Source organism: Citrus sinensis, chromosome 8 (assembly GCF_022201045.2).
Source record: "Citrus sinensis cultivar Valencia sweet orange chromosome 8, DVS_A1.0, whole genome shotgun sequence".
Lineage (NCBI taxonomy): Eukaryota > Viridiplantae > Streptophyta > Magnoliopsida > Sapindales > Rutaceae > Citrus > Citrus sinensis.
The window spans coordinates 22849823-22864910 of record NC_068563.1 but is presented as its reverse complement, the minus strand read 5'-3'; the positions used below and the strand labels follow the sequence as shown (position 1 = coordinate 22864910).

General features: G+C 34.3%; 2 protein-coding genes across 2 annotated transcripts; one reads left to right on the top strand and one right to left on the bottom strand.

Moving 5' to 3' along the window:
- Positions 1-1667: 1667 nt before the first annotated feature.
- LOC127899409 (uncharacterized) lies at positions 1668-2498 on the bottom strand. The gene has a single exon (XM_052432782.1). It carries the CDS (start codon positions 2496-2498, stop codon positions 1668-1670), a length of 831 nt encoding a protein of 276 aa, XP_052288742.1.
- A 7077-nt stretch (positions 2499-9575) lies between these two features.
- On the top strand, positions 9576-10696 carry LOC127899408 (protein FAR1-RELATED SEQUENCE 5-like). Its single transcript, XM_052432781.1, has 2 exons — positions 9576-9641; positions 9800-10696. Exons 1-2 carry the CDS (start codon positions 9576-9578, stop codon positions 10694-10696), a joined length of 963 nt encoding a protein of 320 aa, XP_052288741.1.
- Positions 10697-15088: the final 4392 nt, after the last annotated feature.

Sequence of the window (15088 nt, the reverse complement as noted above, 5' to 3'; positions counted from 1 at the left end):
CTTCTAGTAGATTTCTTCATCCATGAGAATATTTTGGATTTGCTTCTCCACCTTCCGAATTTCCTCACCATCTACATATTGCATCCTTCTTTGTTTTAACTCCCGCAGCTGATTCTTCAGCTTCTCTAATTTTTTGTCACGCTTTCTAAATTCCATCTTGCTCCACCCCAACAGCCTACCCATCGAAGCTTTTGTTGCTTGTCGAAAAGATTGGGCTGAATTTTCACTGCTCCAATTTTTAAACAGCCCCCATTCCTCCTTAATTATCTATTTGCATACGTCATACGAGCTCCACACATCCTCATAATGGATTCGCGAGGAATGTCTACCCCTTTGGATCATACCCTCCATTCTCTCTTGAACAGCCATCAACACGGGACAATGATCCGAAGTCCAGGTGTCCAGGTTACTTGCTGCACAGTCCACAAATCTGTCACTCCAAGCATTAGAGCAAACAAATTTGTCCAACCTTTCTTCCACAAAACCCTCCCCATATCTTATATTATTCCAAGTAAAAGCATACCCCCGATACCCGACATCCTGTAAGCCACAATCTCTCAAGACTTCTCTGAACTCATTAATTAAATTCACATTCCTGTTATTGCCGCCCTCTTCTCATCCGGATGTAAAATTTCATTAAAGTCTCCACAACACAACCAAGGACTAGAAGATAAAACCGCCAGCTGCCTAAGGAGCGTCCAAGTGTGCTTTTTCTGACTTATTTCCGGGTGCCCGTACACTCCTGTAACTCGCATTTGATTTCCATTTGGCATTTGAGTTTCGGCATCGATGTAGTGCTGGCTGTATGAGTTGATTTGCACCTCAATATCTGACTTCCAGAGCATTGTTATTCCGCCTCCTCTTCCATTACCGTTTACCGTAAGGCAGTTATCAAAACTCAGCTTATTTGCAATTACATTCATTTGCATGGTTGATACCTTTGTTTCACACAAAAACACCAGCTGAGCACCATGCAATTGGAGGATTTTTCTTAAGCCTTGAAATGCTCGGGGATTCTCCAGACCCCAAACATTCCAGCTGAGGATATTCATGGCTTTCGGCGGGGCTGGCCACCAACCTCCGCCGATATCTCCATATTGTTTGCTTCCATTACTACCACCTCTTCCAGCATCAGCGGTTCCCACCCCAACTGAAGGCTTGCTGTTGAAGAGACATGCACCAGATTTTTTGTCTCGAGCTTGTTTGAGCTAGAGAGTTTTGTTTTTTTCCTTGGGCTTTGCCCGAGTTTTTTCCCCCTTGGCCTTTTCCGAGCTTGTACCTCCATTTTTCCCCCCTTCACTTAGCTCTCTAATTAATCTCTTCCACTTCCTCTTATTGGGCTGTAGCTGAGAGACTTTCAGCCCATCATTTTTTCCAGCTTCCTTTTCATGACTTATTTGCATTTTTTCCCTCTCTTTTGGAATACCATTTCCCGCTTGTGTGCCCATTTTCCTTGGGGCTGTTGCATTGCCACTTTTCTCAGCTTGCTTGTGGCCGTCATTTTGCTCTTTGTCCACTGACTGTATCACTCCTTGCATTAATTGTTGCTCAGCTACTCCTCCTATCACATCATTCTTAGCATGCTCCATGGTTTGCCCCATTTCCTTCTCACTTTGTACCGACCTATTTGCCTCTATCGGGTTTTCTTTGTTTTGCCCTTGCTGCTGCTAGAAGCTGTGATTTTCTGAGCTTGCTGATTTTTCATCCGATTTTCCAGCCCCATAGTTCCACCTTCCCTTGTTCTGATTCCTCTTTGTGAAGCCCTCTACCGTAATCGCTTTCATCCAACTCCCATATGGTAGATCTCCTCTTGGTTGGTCTTGGTACTTGCCACACTCTTTGTATTGATGTCCAATAATGCCACAGCAATAACAAAAATCCGGCAAACGTTCGTAGACCACTGGCATTGGGATATCAGTTTCACCTTCTTGCTTTAGAAATAGAATCCTCTCTAACAGCCGTGTTATATTAATTGAAACTCTTATTCTGGCATATTCCCCAATACAATCTCCATTATCATCAGTTTGAACCTCTTCTACTGATCCTATCTTCCCACCCAGGTCCCGGAGAAAATCTTTATCCATACACGCTAGCGGAACATTACGAATCTGCACCCAAAAGGATGTATGAGTAAAAGATTGTTTTACGACTTCCCCAATCCCCTTTGGCTCAGCGAGTACAATCAACGCCCTGTCGAAGTGCCATGGTCCCCCTTTTAGCACTCTTTTCTTGTCTGCTTCTTCAGTAAATTTAAACATGAAGATGTTGTTTCCCACGCTTTCGATTTTGACTTCTTTGAAAGTCCTCCACACCTGCTGTAACGCAGCCTTAAGACCCTCTTTATTTACTCCCTTTGCGAGCATTACCTTACCCATTAAGCAGCCTGCCATCATTTGTTCTTTCTTTTTTTCCAAATTCACCTCCAGTGTTATTTTGGCTTTGTCTTCCTCTTTGATATTTATTGCTTGACACTTGCGAATTAGCTCTTCAGTGTCCATAGTAATTAAAGCTAGAGCAGATAGTGAGTTATTTCAGCTCGCTTGCTTTAGCTCGTGCCCTAGCGCTCTACACTACCTTTTGCTTTTCGAAACTTTCTCCACCAGCTCACCAATCCCAAAAGCTTGCTGGTTTGGATTACTTTCCACTCATCGGGAGTGACTACATGAGTCCTTACGACCCCTTAATGCTTCCATTCAAGCCTCTCTAAAAGAGAGAGAGCTTTTCGAAGGAAGTCTAGAGATCTTACCAGTTAAATTAACTAGCAAGTCACATACGTTGAAAGCAAGTAAAGAAGATGATTATTCATCACTATTCAGTACTGCTCCAGACTCTAGTGGATATTGATAGATCACAGATCTTTCGTACTAATCTTTTTACATTTTTGGTTATTTTGCTTTTGGGGCCAAAGGATTGAACCATTGCATTCTATATATTGAAATAATTCATTGAACTTTCAATTACTCGCACCACATACACATGCTTAATTGATGTGGACCACAACGACGAAAGTTCATAATTCATCTGGCTGGCAAAATAATTTTTGGGCCCCATAGTTGGTTTGTAATATAACTCAGCCTTGGAGTTATGATTGCGGGGCCAATGAATGCAAGGTCATTTTCTATTTGTTGTAATCACTTTATTACAAATGATTTTCATGTGATATATTGGTCACTCATTTCATGGCTCAAAGAAAGTTTGTTAATGGAATTCGAAATTAACAGATGAAATGATTCATCACATGTGAAATAGCGACATTCTAAGACAAAACCAATGCATATATTCGCTTTTATCTGATTGGATTAAAATACATTTGACGGTAATTAATTCAATAAGAGAGTCTCACAATCTATAGATAGAAACTTAAAAGTGTTCATTTTATTTAGTGCGAAGGACAAGTATAAAGTGATTTCAGAAAGCTATAAATTACAAGATATTAATTAGGGGAGCTAATCTATCTCTATCTATATATATATAGAGAGCTCGGACTTGAAGAGGTGATGTGGCATCACCATTTCTCATCTTTGTATATTCTCTATTATCTAATAAATAGAGATTTTTTTTTTTTAGATTTGGCTTTTCATCTTCTCATAATTAATGTTATTGTTATTACACAATAACAATTATGTAAAGGTTTTAATGAGGCATATTCTCTGTAATGAACATCCAAGGGGGAGTGTTATGAATTTATTAAAATAAATGTAGATGTTCATAACATATATCTCTTAGTCTCACCACTATCTCCCATTAGCAACCTTTAGCTTCCCTATAACTCCCACTATCTCACAAGAAATTATGACCCATAATTTTTCATTAATTTCATGGAGTGATTATATAACTATAAAAGGATAGCTCATCTTTTTTTTTTGTACACATTCAATTGGAATGAATAAAATCACTATATAATATATTCTATCATTTTATTCTTTATCTTGAGTTGCTTCTGTATTTATATTGCTGGCTAATAATTTTTTTTATAAGGCTGCCTCATCTTAAAAAAAAAATCAATTCATATTTTTTATTAGTTTCATCAAGTGTAAAGTAAGAAAAAAAGATAATACTAATTTTTTTTTTCAAAACCGTGAGAAGCGCGGTTCTATTTTTTAGTATATATATAAAGCTAGGACTTGAGGAGGTGATGTGGCATCACCATTTCTCATCTTTGTATATTCTCTATTATCTAATAAATAGAGATTTTTTTTTTTAGATTTGATTTTTCATCTTCTCATAATTAATTTTATTGTTATTACACAATAACAATTATGTAAAGGTTTTAATGAGACATATTCTTTGTAATGAACATCTAAGGGGGAGTGTTATGAATTTATTAAAATAAATGTAGATGTTCATAACATATATCTCTTAGTCTCCCAACTATCTCTCATTAGCAACATTTAGTTTCCCTATAACTCCCACTATCTCACAAGGAATTATGATTCATAATTTTTCATTAATTTCATGGAGTGATTATGTAACTATAAAAGGAGAGCTCATCTTTTTGTTTTGTACACACACAATTGAAATTAATAAAATCACTCTATAATATATTCTCTCATTTTATTCTTTATCTTGCTTTGCTTCTTTATTTGTATTGTTGGTTAATAGTTATTTTTTTATTTTTTATAAGGCTGCCTCATCTTAAAAAAATCAATTCATATTTTTTATCAGTTTGATCAAGTATAAAAAAAAGAAAAAAAAAGATAATACTAATTTTTTTTTAAAGCCGCGTGAAGCGCTGTTCTATTTTCTAGTTATTCATAACTGAGAGCAACAAATTACGTTGACTTCAAGATTTTGTTAGCTGCTGGAGAGATCCTCTTCAATTGTGAGGATCGTCTCATTTTGGTGTTTTGCATGGTTCAATAATCTTGGTTTTTTGTCAAGAACTAATCAAGTTTGACTCAACATGGTGTTTAATTTGTAGGCTTAATTAATTAATTCTTGGTTGTAACCTGAGCCTTAGGACTTATTGGGATGAATAAGTCGTTGAACATGTGCATGCATGTGGTAAATAATTGCATGTGACTAGCATGCAACTTTTGACTCTTAGGATAAATTTGTTGAGTAAGTGAAAGACGTAAGTAAGTAAAGGCACATAACTTTTTGTTGGGGAAATTTTTTTTTTTTTTAAAAAAATTTAGGATCGATCTCATACAATATATAAGAATCCGTAATCTGAAAATCGTACTTTGAAAATATGAGAAGATGAACAATCTTTGCTTTTTCCGCTGAAGTGATTTAAGCTTCCAGATCACGATTCGTCACCACCACTCATGTTAGATCACGATCCGCCACCAAATAATCTTCCAAGTTATGACTCGAGTTTGATCTGCACTTGACGTGTGGGTGCCTTTATCACCACTAAAAGCAACTAGGAGGAGAAAATTTTTCTCTCAAAATTAGAGAGAAAAATATTTTTTTCTGATCTGTATAATGTAGCATTTGTCTTTTTTTAGAAAAAATAAGCCTTTATATATCTCTATTTAGTGAAAACCCTAAACTCCAAATAATAAAAATCAAAAGTCACCTTTTTCTATAAGGGGCCCACCTTGTAAAATAACATAAGGCCCCTTACAAACAAGCAAATTAAATGAAGCCTCTCACTAAATGATATATTCAGGCTTTTGACCCAAATAGCTAGTTATCTTACTTCTTAATTCAATTGTGGTGCAGTCAATTAAATGAACTAATCCGGGGATCATTAGTCTACTAGAGAACATACAATAATGGCCACAACAATTAAGCCTATAATTAAATAAGTCTAATCATTTAATTCGAACTCTACTCTACTATAAGATTGGAATTAACCTCCATAATTGTATGTTCAAATAATAATTCATCCCAAGCTACATTGATTTCTTTACTGCACAATTCTTTGTACCACATCATTAATTAAATCGATATATCAACTGTCCAATCAATTTAATTAAATCTTGTTCTTTGATACTTACTGGTTTTCTCTAATGATCATTTTCAACATACTAAATATGTTGACATACTCTGGTCAGAGAATTCTATGATAAAGTGCCGAAAACCCATCAAGAGATGTGTTGTACAAATTCTGTATTGTTAATCTATAACTCAAATACTCATAATTGCTCCCACCAAGATACCGGGTAATCTTGACTACAAGTATGTGTCGTGCCCATTGATAAGTCAAATGAAATAACAATTACAATCATAATTAACTCAAGATTAAGATTACAGTAAAATCAATACCTATGAGATTTAATAAGTCTTACAGTTATTACAAAGTTAATTAAATCTCATATGTAATCATGTTCAACGTAGTCGTACTACATCAATAAATTCATACATGATTAAAACAAATCATTCAATGAATTCATTATAGTCTATACCTAAATAAAGTGCCCAATTTTATTTATTAATTGCGAACTAAATTTATTTAATTATAAGATAACTTGTATTTATCTTTTCTGTGAATCCACATGGCGATCACATAAATACATATAATATGATTAAATGGACTTTAATCAAAATATTATTGCAATTAAGATATTTGAATAAAATACGTCATTTATTTTATTAATTAGAAAAATTATTTATTATAATAAATAAACACATATGCTTTTAAAGAGCATATTTTCCCAACACTTTTGACTTTGACACTAAAGTGGAAATTGAGTGAAAATTTATATTATTTAATGCCAGCCATTGTTGATTTTTGGGCATTACTTGGTCTATAAATAGAGGATTCATTTGCCCTCTTCAATCATCCCATTTTCTTCAATTCTAAATCTAATTGAGAAGTAAGAGTGCCAAGAGGTGTAATGTGTTAGCCTAAAGGGCTACACATAATGTAATTTTAATGATAACAAACATGTGTATTAAGTAATTTAATAAATATTATATTTCACATTTTCACTAGATTTTTAAGGGTAATATTTATGCAAGTGAATCAAGTGAAATCAAGCTCAAGACACTCAACGGACAACTGCAAAATCAAGAGTAAAGTTTAGAGCTCAACGGAAAAATTAGTGCAATAAATTCTTGTAAAGCCGGTATGATTTAATTGATGCATGATTTAACATTTGAGAAGCTCAAGAGATTAATTTAATTAATTACTTTTTATAAACTAAAAGATTTTATATTTATAAGATAACGTGTTTTGTGGATTTGAATAATTTGGATTAAAATAAAAAAGTTTTGTAATCTTTGAGTTTAATAAATATTATTTTGAATTTCAAATTTGGACTTATTTGTAAGGGTTTGAAACATTTTAAGCCATACTATAATTATAAAAGTTTGAGGACCCAAATGTAACCTAAACACTTGAAATCCAAAATTGGACAGAGAGGAAGCGGAGGTTAGCGGCTAGCCGCCTGAGGAAAACCTCATATTTTCAATTTTTGGACTAAAGTGAAAGGTTTTGAAAACTTTAAAAAATATGGGTATTCTATTAAAATTGACCTTTTTACAAAATAATAATATCTTTGGGGCTATATCATAATTTTAAAAAGTTTTTGAAAGACAATTATTTTTAGGAAATTCTGAAATTTGATCTATTTGTAAAGTTTTATGACGTTTTGGGCCGTAGTATAATTATAACAAGTTTTGGGTTAAAATATAATTTTAGTGAACAGTATTATTGTAGTAATTTCAAAATAACGGTAATATTACTATTTATGAGCGGCTAGCCGGATAAATCAAGTGGCTAACTGCTTGGGTGCGGGAATTTACCTATAACGGCTAGTTTTCGGGCTTTAACTATAAAAACTCAACTCCAACTTCATTTTAAGAACTAATGCAAGCATAAATAAGATCATATAACATATACTGAGTTTTCATTTTGTAAATCATCGTTTATTGAATCATCATTGAGCTATAATTTGTTATCCACTCTTAAGTTTCATTGTTGTGATTTTCATTTCTCATCAAATTGTGAGTGTACAAGTGTGAGAAACACTTGAGGTGAAGAGATTGGGGATATAATCTCTTGTTGTAAAGGTCCATTGACACCTTAGAAGTCAATTGTAAACATTTGAAGTCTTGGGAGACTTGGATAGTGAAATGCTCAAGCCGGATGAACTTGGAGGCGTGGACGTAGACGGGGATAACTGAACCACGTAAAAATCCTTGTGTTTGTTTTCTCTTCTCTTACTCTTTTAATATTGTACTTGATTGAATTTATTATTATTTATTTGATTAAGGCAATAAATTAAATTATTATGCGAATTGTATTGTATAAATTTTAAAATCTCAATTCACCCCCCTCTTGAGTTGCATAACTTGCATTTCATAATGGGGTTTTGGGGTTTTGGGTTATGAGAAAAAACACTTCAATATTTGTAACTCTTTTTTACTAATAAAATATTTCTTTTTGTCTTCGTCCGTGAACGTAAATTAAAAGTTGAAACACGTAAATTCTGATGTCCATGTGTAATCATTATTTTTCAATTTCACTTTAATTACGTATCTGCTGCACCCACCAATTTTCCCAACATAAGGAATTGCAATACACAATTTTTACTGTTGTCTTGAACCATTAGAAATATATAAGGTGAATGTTACATTAATTAATTAATTAATTATGTCGTTACATGTACGCTGTTGCTTCGACAGGTACCGTACGTATTGACGATGTTGCCAAATCATTACCAAGTCAAAAAATCACTGATAGCCAACGAATCATATTGCGGTACTCTTCTAAGAATTGCAAGGGCTCCTCTGTTGCTGGATTGGCAATTAAAGTATAAGCATGCAGTAGAATTACAAGTCCCGAGACTGAAATCCAAGCATTGTCCATGTACTCTTCAAGGATTGGTATGTATCCGCTGCTGTACCATTTTGCCTCCAACAAAAATGATTTGCGCATATCTGCTCACTGCGGTGTGTGTTTGTATATATATACACACACACATATTAAAAACTACAAGGTAAGGAATTGTGCACTTTATTAAAGCGTGGGATGAATTTTTATAATATTGTAAGGATTTGGACGCTCTCCTAATTTAATTTTTCTTAATCTTTATAGGAGATTTAGACATGTGGCAATTAAATAATTCTATAGACAAGATTCAGACATTTAGATAAAATTGGGATTTTTTATTAAAAGAGAATCATATGCTAAACTTAAGAGTACTGGTGAAATGACATCAAGAATATTTGTTTGTAGTAAAGATAAGCAAGATCATTGGACAATAAAGGCTAGGGCACAAACAAGATCTAGTTGTCATGCTCAAATGGGAATCAAGTTGAATAGGAAAAAAATAATTTTTTTGTCAATCATTTTGTTGAAAGTCATAATCATCTTCTTGTAACGCAAGAGTGTGCACACATGTTACTATCTTAGTGTAAAATTACTTTTTCTCAAGCTGTTGAAGTAGACTTCACAGAGCAATCGAAGATTCCATTGAAGTTTGCATTTGAGTTGCTGGGTATGCAAGTAGGTGGAAGGAAGTCTCTTCGATATACAAAACCAGATCATAAAAACTATTTAAGATCGAAAAGAAAAAAAATTTAGCATATAGAGAAGCAGGAAGTGTCTTAAAATATTTTGCTGATCAGACATGGAAAATCCATCATTTTTTTCTTCCATATAATTGGACAATGAAGAAATGATTACAAATATGTTCTGGGTTGATGCTAAAATGATAATTGATTATGGTCATTTTGGAGATGTTGTAAGTTTTGACACAACTTACAAAACTAATAATGCAAGTAGACCATTTGCAGTATTTGTTGGATTGAATCATCATAGGGAGACCGTTGTATTTGGGGTTCTTTAATGTATGATGAGACTACAGATTCCTTTGTATGGTTGTTTGAAACATTTTTGCAGGCTATGTCAGGAAAAGCTCCAAAAACTATTATCACTAATCAAGATGCAGCAATGGCAAAGGCTATTTCACAGGTGATGCCAAACACATACCATAAACTTTGTATGTGGCATATGATGCAAAATGCATTAAAGCATATAAGGTCTGTGTTTAACGGTTTTAATGGGGTGAAAAGTGTCTTACCTAATTTGATAGATAAAATAGAGGAAGAATATGATTTCTTTACTACTTGGAATAATATGCTTGATGAATACGATATGCATACCAATGATTGGCTAAGTAGCATATTTAAGTTAAAAGAGAAATGGGCTTTTACATATGTTAGACATGTGTGGTCTGCTGGGATGAAAAGTACTCAACTTAGCAAAAGTTTTCATGCTAGCTTGAAAGATTATTTGAAATCAGACCATAATGTGTCACAATTTTTCATGCACTTTGAAAGAGTGTTGAAAGATATGCGATATAAGGAGTTAGAAGCAAAATATGAATCATGCTTTCGGTTGGTTAATACGAAAATATCTGTCAAAATATTGATTCAGGCAAGAGAAGTTTACACAAAAAAGATATTTGAAGATTTTCAAGATCAGTTTGAAGATGCCGTTGATTTATCAATCCCCAACGAATATATCTTTAAAAGGTGGACAAAACAAGCCAGATTTAAAAGTGTACAAGACATTAATGGACGTGAGATCCAAGCAGATCCAAAATTACAACAAACATGTCGATATAGATCTATGTGCTCCATTTTCACCAGGATATCAAATAGAGCTTCTGAGAGTGAAAAGGCCGATAATCTAACGTATCTACATGCAAGTAATTTAGCTAAATTGGTCGAAAATATTTTACAATTAGAAAGGGAGGGTGACAAGGAAAAAGAATATGAATTATCTCCTCCCTAGAACAAACAAGCAACGACACGCTGGAAAGTGCAAAAAACTCTAATTTTTTCCTAGCCAAAGGACTAAAGAAGAGAGAAACATCACGCGGAAGACGTAGATTTAAGAGCAATTTGGAGAAAGCTTTAATCAAAAGAAAAAAGAAGGCCAATAATCCATCACAACCTGAGCCTCAAGTGAGTTTTATATGTCTTTTGACTAATCATTTTATTTTTAATATCAATGCTCATTTATTAAGTGTCAAATGAAGCAGTTTATATTATTGTAATTCATATTATAATGGTTTATAATCTAGGTACTCCAATTAAGTCGGTTGGACGACCAAATCCCTTATGTATCAACAAGCTTCCGTAATCCCAACCTTGTAAGTATTTTTCAATTTATAAAACAACTGAAGAATTTATATTCATTTTGTAGTATTAGTTTTCATTGCTCATTTTGAATTATGAATGTCAAAATTATGAGTGTGGGTTCACACTTTAATATTAGATGAGACAATTATCATTTTTATGTCTGATGCTCATATTTTGAACTTGTCAAATTGTTAAATATGGTGTCCAAATGACTAAGTCTATGTCTTCTTTGTTTTTCGTTCTCAGTCAGAACTGCAATTACAGGGTAACAATATGCCTGCTCTAATGCCATGGACACTTCATCAACAATCTCAACAAACAAGTTTCCGAGAGTTGCTTCAACAAAATAGTGTCGGAATTCTGGATACAATTCAAGACTCTCAAGAATGGAACAACAACATTTGAATTTAGTTATTGGAAATTTTAGTTTAATTTATAATACTTCTTTGACATCTTATTTTATTTTAAAGTTAGTGTACTCTAATAAGAGGCTTTTATCATTTGATTTGCAAGTTTTTAATATCTAGACTAGAAATTTTTGTCTGTTACAATCTTAATCTTTTAAAATAAAAAGTTTTGCTTATTGAAATTTTTTTTTTTGAAGGTTTGGCAGCCTTTCTTAAAGGGCTTTGAGAAGAATCCAAAAAAAAAGTAAAATAACGATTGAAGAAAAGAAATAAAAAAAGAAAAGAGAAAAAAGACGATTAAAGAAAATGGAAAAAAATTTAACGGCAATCGATTTGTTTGTTAAGTTTAGAATTCTAATTAATCCAAAACAGTAAGTTTAGAATTGTAAATAGTCCAAGACCGTGATTTTTTTTGTAATTGTTAAGGAAAGTTAAAAATAGATCTAATCGTCTCCTATAAAGATTAGGAAATATTAGATTAGGACAGGATCCAAATCCATATTGTAAAGGATGGTGTTACTTACACTCTAACCAATACTTTAAACACTCAAATTTTAATATAAAAATTTATTACTAAAATATCTTTAAAGTTAAATTAGTTTACAATTAAGGATACATTTCAATATAATTAAATAAAATGATATGTCTTTTGACACCCTTCTAACACACCTGCTAAATTTTTTTTAAAACTCTAATATTTTCTTTCAGTAATATTAAACCTAAATTGACACAAAAGGTATATGTGATAGATTTTCCAATAAAATTCGTAATGAAATTAATATGTGTATTTCCTTGAAAGAAGACGAAATTAAGTGGATATCATTCTAAATTTGTCTTTCGAGAGCTTTTTTCAAAAGGAATAAGTGTTTTGATTTTCTCAATTCTGTTGGATCATAAACTTGATCCAAGATGAATAAATCAAGCCCACCTCATGGAAGGTTCCATGAGTAGGTATGGTTGGTGAGGTTTGAATTATTTGTGTTAGGTGTGTTAGGTGTGGTTGGTGAAGTCGGTGAGTGGTAGGTTTTAATGGATGGTAAGGATTTGTTTATTAGTTTAATAAATGAATGGTTGTGATTAGTTTGTTTCATGTATAAATACCCCCTCTCCCCTTTGGTTTAAATATCAAGTGAAGTAGCAAAATCTCTAAGGTGTAGAGAGTGAAAAATAAGAGTTGTAATTGATGAGAAGTGTTGTTGAAGAAATAAAATAATGTGTTTTTGTGTGTTTTATTTATTAATTATCCAACAAAGTGGTATCAGAGCTAGTGCTTGATGATATATATAGTCATATAGCATATCAAATCGAAGATCTCGACGAGAGGAACGTGACGCCACAAAAATCATCCCGATCCGAGACCGAGCGCGCCCACACTTGCCGCCGGAAGTTTTCTGTCCTGAAGCTGAGTCGACTCACCGAGTTGAACCAAGCTGAGCTGAACTGAACCAAGCCGACCAAGTTGAACCGAATCAAGTCGAACCGAGTCAACTCGAGCTGAACCAATCCGGACCGAACCAAGACTACCAAGCCGGTGTTGACCGTTGACCGACGTTGACCGTTGACCAGCGTTGACAGTTGACCGTTGACCAAAAGTTGACTCGAGTCCTTCCCAAGGTTTTTCGACGTGCCGGATCCATCTGTGCTTTCAGAATCTCCAAATTCTCACTCAATTTGTGAGTTATGGCAAACGGTGGTATGATGTCATTTCAAGTTCCACAATTAAAGGGAAGTAAGTTTGAAAATTGGAGTATTAAAATGAAGGCTCTATTGGGCGCACATGACGTATGGGATGTTGTGGAGAAAGGCTTTATTGTGCCAGAAAATGAAGCCACTTTAACTACGGCGCAGAAGGAGAATTTAAAAGACTTGAAGAAGAAAGAGAATAAAGCAAAATATCTCATCTTTCAATCATTAGATGAAGATGCTTTTGAAAAAATTGCTGGTACAACCTCCTCAAAAGAAGCATGAGAGAAACTAGAGACCTCTTACAAAGGAGCGGAGCAAGTTAAGAAGGTTCGTCTCCAAACATTACGAGGAGAATTTGAGTCCTTACACATGAAGGCGTCGGAGTCAATTTCTGACTACTTTACTCGGGTTGTAACCGTTTCCAATGAATTAAAAAGAAATGGCGATGAGTTAAAAGAGGTAAGGATCATTGAAAAGATACTTCGATCGGTAGACTCGAAGTTTGACCATATTGTTGTGACAATTGAAGAAACAAGAGATCTGGAGGATATGACGATCGAACAACTTCAAGGAAGGTTGCAAGCCTATGAAGAAAAACAAAAAAAGAAGCAAGGAATCGAAGAACAACTTCTCAAGATGGAAGTCAATCCAAAGAAAAGAGAAGAAAGCTCCGACAACGAGATAAGGCACTATGTCCGAGGACGAGGTAGAGGTCGTGGTCATGGACGAGGTTGGAATTTCAACAACAACAACTCCAATTATGCTAAAGGAGAAAGCTCAACCAGAGGACGAGGCAGAGGCAATCCAAGATTGAGGTATGACAAATCCCAAGTACAGTGCTATAATTGTCAAAAGTTTGGGCATTATGCTTCAGAATGCAGAGCTCCAAGCACCAGAATTGAAGAGAGAGTGAACTATGCTGAAGAGAAAAATGATGAAAATGACACTTTTACTAGCACGCAATGACACAAGTGGAGGTCAAGAAAATACATGGTATCTTGACACATGTGCTAGCAATCATATGAGTGGAAATAGAAGCATGTTCGTGCAACTAAGTGAATCTGTGAATGGCAGTGTCGCTTTTGGAGATGATTCAAAAGTACCAGTGAAGGGTAGAGGTAACATTCTTTTTCGTGCAAAAGATGGTAGCCACCAAATAATTTCGAATGTTTACTGTGTGCCCAATATGAAAAGCAACATTCTTAGTTTAGATTAACTTTTAGAAAAAGGCTATGATATTCACTTAAAAGATTATAGTCTTTTCCTAAGAGATGACAAAGGAAATCTAATTACAAAGGTGAAAATGTCGAAGAATAGAATGTTTCCATTAAATATTCAAAATGATGTTGCAAAATGTCTCAAAGCCTGTCACAAAGATCAATCCTGGACTTGGCATCTTCGATATGGGCATCTCAACTTTGGAGGACTGGAGCTACTATCTAAGAAGAACATGGTGAAAGGCTTACCATACATCAATCACCCTGATCAACTTTGTGAAGGATGTTTACTTGGCAAGCAGTTCAGAAAGAGCTTTCTAAATGAGTCAAACTCAAGAGCTCAGAAGCCACTCGAGCTCATTCATACTGATGTGTGCGGTCCATTCAAGCCAAACTCCCTTGGTAAAAGTAACTACTTCCTTATCTTCATAGATGATTTTTCAAGAAAAACTTGGGTGTATTTTTTGAAGCAAAAATCAGAAGTCTTTGAAGCTTTCAAGAAGTTTAAAGCTGCAGTTGAAAAAGAAAGTGGATACCAGATTAAAGCCATGAGATCTGATCGAGGTGGAGAGTTCACTTCCAAAGAATTTTTTGAGTTTTGTGAAGCAAATGGAATTCGACACCCTTTGACAGTTCCAAGATCCCCCCAACAAAATGGTGTTGCAGAAAGGAAGAACAGAACCATCCTTAACATGGCAAGAAGCATGCTTAAGAGTAAGAGGCTACCTAAAG

Excerpts from the sequence above, each read along its gene's own strand:
- LOC127899409 (XM_052432782.1), bottom strand. The coding sequence starts at position 2,498 with ATGGACACTGAAGAGCTAATTCGCAAGTGTCAAGCAATAAATATCAAA.
- LOC127899408 (XM_052432781.1), top strand. The coding sequence starts at position 9,576 with ATGATTACAAATATGTTCTGGGTTGATGCTAAAATGATAATTGATTAT. Across the intron at positions 9,642-9,799 it reads ATGGTCATTTTGGAGATGTT|GCTATGTCAGGAAAAGCTCC; the intron begins GTAAGTTTTGAC and ends ACATTTTTGCAG.